We start from the raw sequence: 13881 nt of genomic DNA, 5'->3' as shown, positions 1-13881 counted from the left end.
CGAAGTTATGGATTGTAGTGTTTTTCTCATCCTTGCATAGCTATACCTACCTCAGCCACCGCCACACTCAAATTGGGACCTACGTGTTAATATTCTCTCCTCACACGGGCATTAATACGGGTCTACTTTATTTTCTGGTGCCCTGTGAAGTTATGGATTGCAGTGTTTTTCTTATTTTCTCACCGCCACACTCAAATTGGGACCTACGTGTTAATACTTTAATACGCACGGGTCTATTTTTTTTTATTTGTCTTCTGTTAAGTTATTGATCGAGTTATTTTTTTCATCCAGGCATTAATAAGGTGACCCCCACACTTAAAAGCTGTGGCACGTGTTCCCTCCTCACACGACTATTTAATACGGGTCTTTTTTCTTCTTCTAATGGTCTTCTATTAAGTAACTGAGGTATTTCTATCTATACATACCTATAAAAAAATATATAGTAATAATGACAGCCACAATTATGGGAGGCTCGTACGTGTTCAAATGGTCTTCTATTGAGTTACTGAAGTATTTCTATCTATGCATACCTATAAAAAAAAATATATAGTAATAATGACAGCCTCAAGTATGGGAGGCTCGTACGTGTTCTAATGGTCATTGATTGAAGTATTCCTCCTCATACGGCTCCACAATACGGTTTTTGGTTACTTTTCATTCAACAAGGCCGATTATTCATGTTTCCAAAGTTGATGAATGAGATGCTACAGGCAATTCAAGTGGCTGATTAATGTGTAGCTGCTACCGCTGAATAGAATGTTAATTGAAGACTTTGGCAGAGAGGGTTATGAGTTTAATTCTATTCTGCTGCCTACAAAGGGTCCATAGGCTCTTAGGGCCCCACCACTATCACTTTATAATTCATCTATATGCCTACATGGCTAACCTACCTTCAGAGAGACAGAGGAATTATTAAGAATGACAAGGATGTGAAACTGTGAGGAAATCAGGATATCTAGGAAATTCACATTAATCTACCCATCCTAAGAGTGGTAGAAGACAGCAGGGGTTGGAACTCTCTCAAGTGACTGCTGGGACCCTGGAGCCACTGATGCATAGGCTACTTAAATAAATAAACCAGTGCACATTCATAGCATAGTGTTTATTAACGTTTTACTTTAATGCAAAAAAGTGGCAAAACATGAAACATCACCTTGCTAGAACCTCTCCCTGGACAAAGAAAGCATTTGGTGCACCTAAAAGGATTCTAACAGCATAACCAAGCATGGCATTACACTGGCAGCACTAGGCAGTCTGCACCATGGGCACAGGACAGACTGTGGGTTCTTGAGTACAAAATAATGAAACCACACCCATTCCCACCTTTCAACTAGTGCTTTCATTACAAAAAGAAATCCTGAGGACGTTCATCTTGTACAGCCAGGGGTATAATGCCATTTTCTTGTTATTCAACTGTAATTTTGTTGCCTCCAGAAAACGGCTTCATTTACTTATCCATGAGGAAGCAGCCCAGGGAGGTTGACAGTAGAGGCCATGGAGCACCACTAGGCCATGCTGCCCTCCTGGTGGCCCGGCTGTCTGAGGAGTAGTTTGCTGGTGTGCAGAAGTTAAGCAGTTTGTTTTGTAATCAACAGGTCGGTTCACAGCAAGGCAAAGCTGTATATATGTATGTGTATGAAAAGTAGCATGAAGAAATTCTGGTTGTGTGAGATCCACCACCCGAGTAAAGGCACACAGAAGAATGGAAGCCATAGCAATGTGAACACAAACTCCGGCTGGCTGCTGGCTGACTGACTGGCTGCTGACGGGCGGGCGAGTGATTGCTTGAATGAGGAGCATCTTCCTGCAGCCACGGCTCTTGGCTGACGTGTACTGAGAGAACTGGCCGCTGGTGGCTGGCGATGAAAAGCTGACAACGGCTGACTTTAGACTCATAAAACACACAAGTTACACTTCGATCACACTGCACAGTGGTATTCAAGGTACAAATTCTAACTTTTATAAGAATAGAACAATATAAAATGTATATAAAAAATAACAGCTCTTTCGTTTTCTTTTACAATGGTATTTTTCTCTTATACAATCTTGCATACAAATTGTCTCTCAGCAATCACTACATATGAGGATAAAACTTCAGCTGTCTTAGCATGACAAGACACAAGACAGGGCAATGGCACTCTTCATACTATATACATAGGTCATATGTACTTAAAACAGTACACACACACACATAAATAGTTAACTATTTGATGACATCACAAACAATGAACATCCTAAATGCTCAAGTCTTTGGCAAGAGGGATACAGTCTTATAGTTCTCACAGAGTGTCACTGGAGCCATGACATTGCTTCCACAATACTGCTGGTCACACGGGGCCTTGCTTGTTGTTGCTTCTCTGCCGGACACTTTCGCCAGACATGTCTGGATCAGGACCCCAGTAGTGCAGGTTCCATTAAGTATTCTCTTTATATTAATGTAATATATTACTTCACCACTTAAGACACTTGGACAGCTCAGATAACCTGGTACAGCTTCACTTCGGAGGTCTCACTCTGGAAATCGAAGGGAGCCGTGATGTTGGGGTTGTGGGGCGGGACTTCCCGGGCCCACTCCTGCAGCCGGAACCCACACTGGAATACCCAAAACAATAATAATAATGATGATGATAATAATAATAACAATAATAATAATAATAAAAAATAATGTATATACTTGTAAAACAGGTACAAAAAACAAGTCCTAGTAAATATTGATTCTTACACTCTAAATTTTGACAGTACTCCTTTTTTTTTTTTTACGTCTTTGCCAATAGCGCCAGTACACTTTTTTTCAGGGGCCTGGTGGTCAGCCCAAGCCTGTCATGGCGCAGGCACTTTTTATAGTGGCGCCATTTGTGGTTGGATCATGCTGCCCCAAGGAACCCATTCTTATTTCACTTGGACGGTTTCTTCTAGAGTCTGGGTTGATGGGTGGTCTTCTGGATAGCATGTGGGTAGTCTTAGGACACTCGGAGGTGACTGAAAAATCCCAGGTGGTAGCGTGGGGATTCGAACCAAGTTGTCCATGGCGCGGTGAATGCGGGGCCTGTACACAACCACTCAGCCACCGCCTACCCACCCAGTAGGCTACAGTTCCATTTCAATATTTATGGCTGAACTGTTTAACTGGCATGGCATGTACAAACCTGCAAGCATACCTTATACTGGGATTTTCTCACTGCAACTCATAATATTTTTAGCATTACCCTCACAACCCATTTCCACGCCTCTATACAATACTTAGCAGTGTGTGCCTCCCACCAATTTTGGTATTTGCTAATCAATCTGGGAGGAGGCAGTGATCCAGTGAGCCAACTTTTGTGACCTAGTATGTACTGGGGTGTGACCTGTATTCTGAAGGACACAACGACTGCCATACACCAGAGCCATTAATCAATAAAAAAGGTGATATTTGGTGTTCCAGCAGCTTGTGTTGGGGCAGGAGCAATGGGTAGGAGGCAGTGAGCATGGGCGCCATTGATGCAAGATGTCGAGTGGCCTAACCCACCCGAAATTGGTCTCTCTTTTGGCCACTCTTCTATACTCTCTTTTATGGGGGCAGTAATTAGCAGGCTTTTTTCTGCTCAATTTTTTTTCCCTTGAGCTGTTTCCTTAACTGTAAAAAAAAAAAATATATATCTAAAGCTCTGTTCGACACTACACACACAACTCACATCAATGTATTGCAAGGAGTCCTCTAGGGAGGGTATGGTGACCAGCAGTGCCCCCTTCTTGATGTTGGCCCTGAGGAAGGCCCAGATGCGAGCCTGCACGTTGGGCGGCATGAAGAACTCAAAGACGTTGTTTAGGCAGATGATGTCGGCCACGCGCACCACCTCCCCGTGGTCCTGGATGTCTCCCGGCAGCACCTGCAGGCGGTCCTGAGGGAGGAGGTCACCTTTACTCAACCCACCACCATCATCATCATCATCATCAGACTAATTTGTAATCTTTTCACAATAACAATGAAATATACGAAGATCAAGTTCCTGGAGGGTACACAAGAAAAATATGGATAATTAATCTGACAATGCAGGGTTGAGTGCTTGTTATTTATGTGTGTGATTAACAATTAACAAGCTCTTGAGTTGATCTGTGTAAAGGTAAGGAAATAAAACTGAATGGATATCTTACCTGGAACTGGTACTTATTGATAATCGTTTGTTGCACTTGACATAAATCTTGGTTGATTTCCACCCCAACTATCCTTTGGCATTTGGTGTAGATGTAGGCCTGGAAAAAGAACAAGGCAGACACTTTAAAACAAGAAAACATTATATATGCCAAAGGTTATCAAAGCTCACTAATAATATCAAAGCTCACCCCCAACAAGAGATCATATCATGTACTCTTTTACCTATAACTGAAACTGTACCACAAAGAGAAATGCATATCCTGCTTTGATTATGGAGGCTATGGATTCACCGATGTCAGGCTTTACTCACCCCATACAACACTGCTCCGAGTCTTGAGCCAACATCCAGCAATATCGTGTCTTCTGGTATGGGAGGCAGGAGAGCACGGAAGATGTAAGCTAACCTCTCTCTTGAGGCCGAGTGGCTGACATAGGCTGTGGGAAGTAGGGACTGACTGATTGACTGAGGTGTGAGATGGAGAACAGGGAACTTAACCATATCTGAATGCCTCTTAACCCCTTGACTGTGGACTTTCTACAAGAAGATATCACCAAACTACAGGAATGGAACAAAAATTGACTGCTACAATTCAGTGAAGAAAAATGTAGTCATGCAACTTGGTAGGGGATATCCAGCATACTAAAAACACATGGGAAACACTCCACAATCGACCACAGAGGCAGAGAAAGACCTGGGAATATATGTTACCAGGCTGCCAGTGAAGGCCAAATCCGTGCCAATCGCAGCGGACAGGTTAAAAAGTCATTACTACTACCACCACTAATAATAATAATAAAGGGAGAAAATATATGATAGCAAGCAGCCTGTGCCCTCTCGACTCTCCCCTACATCAGCATAGGGAGCCAGGTGACTCACTGATGGGCTGGGTGTTGTGGGAGGAGCAGTCCACGCAGTAGTTCCTGGCCAGCTCCCCCGTGTCGCACAGCTCGTCCACCATGTCCTCATCGTACAGGAAGGCGTCCACATGCAGGGTGTGAGACGGGTCACATTCAGCATTCTGAGAGAGAGAAAAAACATTATATCATTATGCTGGTGAATCCCCATGTAATCATCCATGTATGAGATAACAACTGTACTGATAAAAAACTATAAATAATCAAAGTTCTTTATCAATATTATATTTCCTAATTAGTTTAATGGTAGTGTTAAGGTTGCTCCTCAAATTCTCAGCCACTTTATGAACAACGTTATCCTCTGAGACACTATTAACATTTTTTTTCAGTAAAGGAAGCAGAAAAAAAGGCCACTAATCACTTCCCCTACAAAAATGTGTAGCAGTGTGTATACTAGATGGGTGGCCAAATGAGAAGTCAAATACACAGTGAATGCTTTAGATGGCTTTCATGTTTCCTTCTTAGCAAACTGTACATCCTTCAGCACTGTAGTGACATCCTGGAGCCTCTGTGGCAGTATATCCTTCACGGGTCTTGCAGTTAGGACAAGAATATGTGACTGAAGAACTAAATGCATTGCTAGAAGTGTGTAATAAATAGATCAGGGTTCCTTTATCTGTGGTCTATGAATAGGTTTTAGATTATCTGTAAACCTGGCACACGAAAAAAAAAAAAATCCATTATTTTCTTATGGTGAGATGTATATTCCTTCCCAGTTCCTTTCTAGTTTATATAGTACCTTTCAGTTAGTCAGTAACATAAAAAACCCTGCTCTCACCTCTCCTACAGAAGGGAAGGTGATCTGCTCGGTGGGGAGGATGGCGTTGAGGGGCATGAGCTCCCGCAGGTCGTCGGCAATCTTGCGCAGCTTGGTGTCCCCCATGGTGTAGTCTGAGGTGCAGGCCGAGGACATGGGGGGCGGCAGGCAGGGGGGCGGGCACACCATCAGGGTTGGAGGCTCTGCAAAATTAGTGGGTGATCAGAAAAAATGATATGATAGTAACGATACTTAAAAAGTGAGGAAAAGAAGAAAAAGAAGAAGTGGCTCTGTAATAACAAGGAAAATTGAGGTGATCAGAAATTAAATATAGTATGATGGTAATGATACTTAAAATAGTGAGGAGAAGAAAAAAAAGAAGAAGCGGCTCTGTAATAACAAGGAAAATTGAGGTGATCAGAAAATAAACATAGTATGATGGTAATGATACTTAAAATAGTAATAATAATATTAAAACTTATATTAAGAGAAGAGGCTACCTTTCACCAACATCCAGCCACATAAAAACATACTGACATTGAAGGATGACTAAGAAAATGCATAGTAATACATAAGGTAATAATCTTAGGCCATAACAAACCAGGCATTACCTACTCCTCCCTAAACTGACGTAAATGAAGTACTGAGACAATTTTGCTTTGAGGTTTAGTAAGAGGAATATATGTACCCTAATAAGAGCCCACACTACACCCCAAGCAGTATAGCCTGACATGCATTCTTGCCCCCCACCCTCCCCTCCCCTTCCCCCTGCGGGTTCATGCACCACTGTTCCTTCAGGGGTGCCCACAGGGGGGTTCTCTGCTCAGCCTCACCTCCCCTGCTCCACCTGCTTCTCTGCTTCACCTGCTCCCCTACTCCTCCTTCCTTGCTCTCCTTCCTTCCCTGCTTCATCAGCTCCTCTCCTCCACCTTCTCCCCCTGCTTCACCTGCTCCCCAACTCCACCTTCCCCCACCCCCGTTTCATCTGCTCCCCCTCCTCCTCTGATTTAACTACTCCCCAACTCAACTGCTTCCAAACTCCACCTCCTTCCCTGCTCCCCAACTCCACCTCCTCCCCTGTTCCACTTGCTGCCAAACTCCACCTCGTCCCCTGCTTTCCTATTCCACCTCCTCCCTGGCACCACACTACTCCCCCCCCTCCCTTGTTTTCCCTGTCCCTTACCCGCCTCACCTCCCCTGATCCAGGTGTCGTCGACCCAGGCGAGGAAGGCCTTGCGGGTTTCCGGCTGAGGCAGCTGCTGCAGCACCGCCAGGAAGGCCTCCTGTGCCCCCTTGAGGTCCATGCTCCACCTGCCGGGACACAACGGAACGTGAACACTCCCCGCCAGACAGGTGCAGCGTGGGGCAGGCAAACACGGGGGCCGCCACGTGCCGCGCCGCCCAGCTGGTGCGGGTAAACAACACCGCGGCGTTACCACGGCTCGTGTGTGACTGTAAGCATTTCGGCGGCCAAGTTCACATATTTGACAAGGCTTTCGTAGGTGTTGCAGGCATTTCCAGGAGTACTTTTATGACCCTGGTGATAGTTTGACCATTCTTCTGTACCATGAACCTAAATACACACTCATTAGAATCCGACTAATCTCCTGTTAGGCCTTTGAAAATAGTTGATGTTAGAGCCAGCGTCTGAGAATCCCGCCCCAGCTTATCGTCGTACACACTTCGCTGCATTTATCGCTTTCTGCATTTATGGCTTCCTTTGCATTTATCGGTTTCTGCCTAAAGGCTCTCACGTACGGGAACGATGAAGCCAACGCATACTAGACAAATAAAACTTGGTCTCCTCCTCCTCCCCTCATGATATAACAGCTATACGGAAACGCTTGGGTTTCTCGTGTTCTCTACGAAAAGTGGTCACCAGCAAATATACACATTACGCGCTACTGATTATTCTGCAAAACTTGGTAACTAATTAAAGAAAAAGCTTTGATAAATGTATAAATGATACCAAATAACACCCAAAGCAGACGCAACGAGGTAAATACACAGCCCTCCCCACACACACAGCTATACATATTTACCCAGGAAATAATATTATCTGAAGAAAAAAATCTATACAATAATAACGAAAATACGAAAATAAGGCTGTATTTTTAGTTAAGTCGGTATAGCGTACAAGGCAAGCAAATACACAAAACACTCACATTCACCCAGAAAAAGAATAACATATGAGGAAAAAAGACAAAACTAAGAGAATATAACAGAATATGAAGAAAAGTATAAAAAAAGGAAAATACGTAAATGAGGCTATATTTTTTTTTACAAGTCGATACCTGGAAATAAATGATTGGCGAATAGAATATGAAGAAAAGTATAAAAAAGGAAAATACGTAAATGTGGCTATAATTTTTAACACGCCGGCGTTTTTTACGTTCACGTTTTTTTAACCTGGAAAATGAACGATTGGCGCGATCCGTGTGTCACTTTTTATTAGTTTGTTTACAGTTTGTTTAGCATGAGTGGCGGCAGCATGGAGAAGGGCGTGGCGGAGCTCAGGAGGGAATTTATCGCGTGGAGGAAGGTAAAGTGACTGCCATTAGGTTCTGTTGGGTAGTCTGCATCATGGACTAAATTTACCACTAGCTGTCAGGGGCGGGAGGGCTGAAAAGGGACCAATATTACTCCTTTTAGCGAGGTAGACATTTTGAATTTCGTATCAGTAACGTTTCTATGGGGAATTCATCGCGTGGAGGAGGGTAAAGTGACTGCCATTATGTTCTACTTCAAATTCTGCATCGTGGACTAACTTTACCACGAGCTGTCAGAGGCGGGAAGGCTAAAAAAGGACCAATATTACTCCTTTTAGCGCGGTAGACATTTTGAATTTCGTATCAGTAATGTTTATATGGGAATTCATCGCGTGGAGGAAGGTAAAGTGACTGTCATTATGTTCTGTTTCAAATTCTGCATCGTGCCATAACTTTACCACGAGCTGTCAGGGCGGGAAGGCTGAAAAGAGACGGATATTTCTAGATTTTGAATTTTCTACCTGTAATGTTTCAATGGGGAATTTATTGAGTGGAAGAGAGAAAAGTGACTGGTATTACGCTCTGTTGGATAGCCTGCATCGTTCTATAACTTTCCCACAAACTGTCAGGGGCGGGAAGGCTGAAAATCGATGTTGAGAGACCGATATCGCTTTTCTTGAGCAAGGTAGACATTTTGAATTTTCTCTCAGTGATGTTTGTATTTTAAAGTTATGGAGAATTTATTGCGTGGGGGAAGATAAAGTGACTGGCATTAGGTTATGTTGGATAGTTTGCATCGGCCATTAACTTTACCGAGCTGTCAGGGGCTTGAAGAGTGAAAATCAATGTTAAAACACTGAAGACATTATTATTCTCTTCGGTGAGGTTGACATTTTAAGTTTCCAACCAGTAACGTTTCTTTTTGTGGTAATGAAAATATTTTATCATTTGTTGGGTCAGTTAGAGTAATTTTCTTAAATATTTCGCCGCTCAAGCACATATTTGACAAGACTTTCGTAGGAGTTGTGGGCATTTCCAGGGGTAGTTGTATGACCCTGGTGGTGGTTTCACGCTTCTTCCGTACGATGAACGTGAAAAAAATAATGAAAACCTGATTGATCTTTTTAGCCAATGGAAATATTTGATGTGAAGGGTGGAGTCTGACAATACCGGCCTTATTTAGTCCCCGCCCTCCTTTTCTCAATAGTTGATTTGTAATAACTGCTTTCCTCTGCGTCTGTGTCTTCTGATGAGGGAGGCACTCGGTCATTGCAGGAATACAAATGTTTATTTTTTATTAGATCTACACACAACCTCTATTCGCTTTCCCCCCAACCCATTTTCTTAACTGTCATTCAGTCATTACTTATTTTTTCGTCTATGTCTGTATTTCTTTATCTACAACTTCCTTTTGCATAAGTCTGTATCTTGAGACTTGCGAGCATCTCTTTTCATAAACATAATTGTAAATACCACTGAATTTACATTATTTTCCAGAGATATTTGAGAGAGAGAGAGAGAGAGAGAGATATTATATGTATTTTTTCCTATCATGACCCCACGATTGTATATTATACAGGTAGGAATACCAAGCAAGAAGTTAACCTTGTAATGTGTGTGTGTGTGTGTGTGTGTGGCCGGCCTGGTGGTGGTGGTGGAAGGGCTGGGGGGTGAGAGCAGGGGGAGGGGAGTGAGGGGAGGAGTGAACTAGTGAAGCGAAGTGACGGACATGAATGAGGCAGGAGCGGAGCATAGCAATGAATGGTGACGTGGAGTGAAGTGTGTGAGGGATGAATGGCAGGGCTGGTGGTGGTGGTGGCGGCGGTGGTGGTGATGCTGGCGCTGGTGCTGGTGTTGCCTTTCCTTCACCCCCTCCACCCCCTCCACACCTCCTTGCCCTCCACCACCAGCACCTTTGCCATGCATGTGATTCCAGCACCGTCCAGTATCAAGGCCAACACGTTCGCCGCTTAAGCTTCGTCTGGCTCATGCAAGGACATAAATATAGTGCAAAGAGGATGTATGTGATGGGGCGAGGGACACACACACACACACACACACACACACACACAGAGAGAGAGAGAGAGAGAGAGAGAGAGAGAGAGAGAGGTGAGCTAGTTTTATTGCAGATATGTCTACTAAAAGCTTCTAATATATACACTGATGTTACTACGAGAGAGAGAGAGAGAGAGAGAGAGAGAGAGAGAGAGAGAGAGAGATTTCACTATTATAATGCTTAAAGATTCTGGTATATTTCCATAGTACTGAGTTTATAATGCTGGTATATAATAATTCGTAACGTTGTGTTCAGTAACGATCTATTTAGCTATTTGTTTTTATACACACTGAATGCTCGTATGATAGACACACCCACATTCTTACACACTCAAGCGTGTCTCTGGACCATATTCATTACAGTAGTTTTTCTTTTTTTTATAGTAAGGAAAGCAGCTCAAGGGCAAAAAATAAATAACAATGATTATAAAAAAGCCCCCTTATCACCGCCCTATAAAAGAGAGGATAGAAGTGGCCGCAAGAGAGGTCAACATCGGGTAATCTTTGCTTAAATCACGGGTGAGACGCATGAAACTTAAACATACCGCCTTAAGAATAATAAGAAAAAAACGAAAAAGAAAATGGAATGCCCTTAACAACCAATGCGAGACGAGGGGAAGGGCGAAGGAATGGCAACAAAGAGGGTGAGAAAGGGGAGAGAAAGAGGGGGAGAGGAGAAGGAGGAGGCTGTAAGTGCATTATTTTGCATGGCTGTTTTCTGCTCCATGAGACTCGCTTTAGTTAATCTCTCCCCCCAAACATCACCCCACCTTACCTCACCCCTTCCCACTTCACCTCCCCTCACCTCACATCACCTCACCCAGTCTTCCACATTTCCCCGTTTGCCACATTGTTACTTTGGTTCTCTGTCTTATATTGAACCTTTTCCTGTTTTCTGCTTCATATTGCTTTCTTTCTTAACCTTCAACCCCGGACATAACCTCACCTCGCCCAGTCTTCCACATTTCCCCGTTTGACACATTGTTACCTTGGTTCTATCTGTTATATTGAGCCTTTTCCTGTTTTCTGTTTCATAATGCTTTCCTTCTTAACCTTCCCCCCCGGACATCACTTCACCTCGCTCTGTCTTCCACATTTTCTCGATAGCCACTCTGTTACTTTGGTTCTCTGTCTGTTATATTGAGCCTTTTCCTGTTTTCTGCTTCATAATGCTTTCCTTCTTAACCTTCCCCCCCGGACATCACTTCACCTCGCCCAGTCTTCCACATTTTCTCGATAGCCACTCTGTTACTTTGGTTCTCTGTCTGTTATATTGAACCTTCGTCTGTTTTCTGCTTCACAATGCTTTCTTTCTTAACTTTCCCTCCCGGACCTCACTTCACCTCCCCTCACTTCACTTCACCCCGCCTAGTCTTCCACATTTCCCTGTTTGCCACATTGTTGCTTTGGTTTTATCTGTTATATTGAACCTTCGTCTGTTTTCTGCTTCACAATGCTTTCTTTCTTAACCTTCCTCCCCGGACATCACCTCGCCCAGTCTTCCACATTTCCTCGATAGCCACTCTGTTACTCTGCTTATCTATCCGTTTTCTTCTTTTATTGTCTTATCCCTCCCCTCTAACATCACCTCCCCCCACCTCACCTCGCCCCAGGCCAGGCACGGGATGATGAGTAAGTACTGTTATTAAGTCAGCTCAAGCAGGCACTCGTTATCGTGTTCCCCTCAGAGGTTACCGGCTGGCCCGTGTAATGAGACCCGCAGAGCCTCAGCTAATATCGCCTGTCTATCTCTTCTCGATCGTCTGCGTGAGTGAGGGTTTCTTTTTTCTTTCTTTTTTTTTTGGCGGGGGGGAGGGGGGTTGGGGGGTTGGAGAGAGGGGGGTTACTAGAGACAGTTCAAGGGCAGCTCAGAAGGGAAAACCCATTACAGGCTAGATACAAATAATCAAATACATAAATAAATAGAAATGGAATAAAAAAATCTTCCAAGCATTTATTACAGGCTTGGAAAAATAATGCTTCGTCACTAAACTTAGTCTTCCCGTCAGTCAGCCATACCGTCAGCCAGTGAGTCATTCAGTCGGTCAATCAGTCAGCCAGTCAGCCATATAATCAGCCAGTCGCTCGGTCAGTCAGTCAGTCATACAGCCAGTCATACAGTCAGTCAATCATATAGTCAGTCAGGCAGTTAGGCAGTCAGTCAGCCAGTCAGTCAGTCAGTTAGTCAGCCAGTCATTCAATCAGTCAGTCGGGCGGTTTTTCAGCCAGTCAAACAATCAGTCAGTTAGTCAGTCAATTATTCAGTCAGCCACTCTGTCAGTCAGCTATTCAGTCAGTCAGTCAGCCAGTCAGTCAGTCACTCAGCCAGCCATTCACTCAGTCAGTCAGCGAGTCAGTCAGCCAGCCAGTCAGTCAGCCAGACATTCATTCAATTAGTCAGTCAGTCAGCCAGCCTTTCACTCATTCAGTCGGCCAGTCAGTCAGCCAGACATTCAATTAGTCAGTCAGTCAGACAGCCTTTCACTCATTCAGTCGGCCAGTCAGTCAGCCCGCCATACAGACAGCGCCAAACACAAGCGGCAGTTAAGATGCGTGGAGTAACCTGATCACCGTTGCAGCCTCTCAGTAACGCCTCTGTTCTTACACGCCTCCCTGCTATACTTAGGCTGGACGAGGGAGGGCAGCTGTATCCATCCCTCTTCCTCTACCTCTCTACCTCTTACTTTTCTTCCTCTCTCCTCTTGCATCATCGGCCATCCCTCTCTCTCCCTCTCTTCTTTCTCTGTTGCCATCCCTCTTTCTCTTCCTCTTCCTTTTCTCTCTACCTCTTCCTTGCTGCTGTAACCGTCCCTTCTTTCCTCTCTGCCTCTTCCTCTCTTTACTTCCTCTTCCTTTTCCTCTCAACCCATTCCTCTACTTCCTCTCTTCTCATCGGTCTCTCTCTTCTGTCTCATCCTCGCTTCCTCCTCTTCCTCCTGTCCGTTCCTTCATTTGTTTTATCCTCTATTTCCCTTCCTTCCTCCTCCTCCTCTCCTCCTCTCTCTCTCTCCTCCTCTTCTGTGTTTTTATGTTCTTATGGTACAGGAAAGGGATACGGATGGTACGAGAGATACGCGGAGAACAGCTGTATTCCTCCCTCTCCTCCTCCTCCTCTCTCCTCCTCCTCCTCCTCCTCTTCCTCCTCTTATAGCATCCTGATCATCGTTCCCTCATCATCATCTGCCTCACCCTCTTCCTCTTCCTCCTCCTCCTCCTCCTCTTCCGTTTTGCAATGCTGTTGATTTATGTGTTTGTTTGTGTGTCTGTTTCTCTGGTTCTTTTGTTCTCTTCCTTTATTTATTTATTTATTTTCTTTCATTTCTTACTGTTTTCCTTTCTTCCTTTTTGCAGTGCAGTCAGTTTTTCCTCTTCCCTTTTTTTTTCTTCCTCTTTATTTTCCATTTTTTTATTGTCTCTTGTTCTTATTCTTGTTCTCCTCTTTCTCTTCTTCTTACTCTTCTTCGTTTCTTCTTTCAATGTAGTCTGCCTTCTCTCTCTCTCTCTCTCTCTCTCTCTCTCTCTCTCTCTCT

The 13881-nt window shown here is 44.0% G+C and overlaps 1 protein-coding gene across 1 annotated transcript in view; it reads right to left on the bottom strand.

Annotated features, from left to right (window-relative positions):
- Window positions 1-1083: 1083 nt before the first annotated feature.
- The window catches only part of LOC126995850 (uncharacterized), a 32202-nt gene continuing 19404 nt past the window's right edge, over window positions 1084-13881 (bottom strand). The window contains exons 2-8 of the mRNA XM_050855731.1: window positions 7000-7118; window positions 5829-6010; window positions 5013-5154; window positions 4446-4570; window positions 4135-4233; window positions 3675-3881; window positions 1084-2592 (exon numbers count right to left, since the gene is read on the bottom strand). Of these exons, the coding sequence (XP_050711688.1) occupies window positions 2476-2592; window positions 3675-3881; window positions 4135-4233; window positions 4446-4570; window positions 5013-5154; window positions 5829-6010; window positions 7000-7118 (991 nt within the window). The 3' untranslated portion in view covers window positions 1084-2475. The remainder of the gene's footprint in view (window positions 2593-3674; window positions 3882-4134; window positions 4234-4445; window positions 4571-5012; window positions 5155-5828; window positions 6011-6999; window positions 7119-13881) is intronic.

The sequence above is a fragment of the Eriocheir sinensis genome, chromosome 9 (genome assembly GCF_024679095.1).
Source record: "Eriocheir sinensis breed Jianghai 21 chromosome 9, ASM2467909v1, whole genome shotgun sequence".
Taxonomy (NCBI): Eukaryota; Metazoa; Arthropoda; class Malacostraca; order Decapoda; family Varunidae; genus Eriocheir; species Eriocheir sinensis.
Note: the sequence above shows the minus strand (reverse complement) of the source record. Positions and strands in the feature narration are given on the sequence as shown.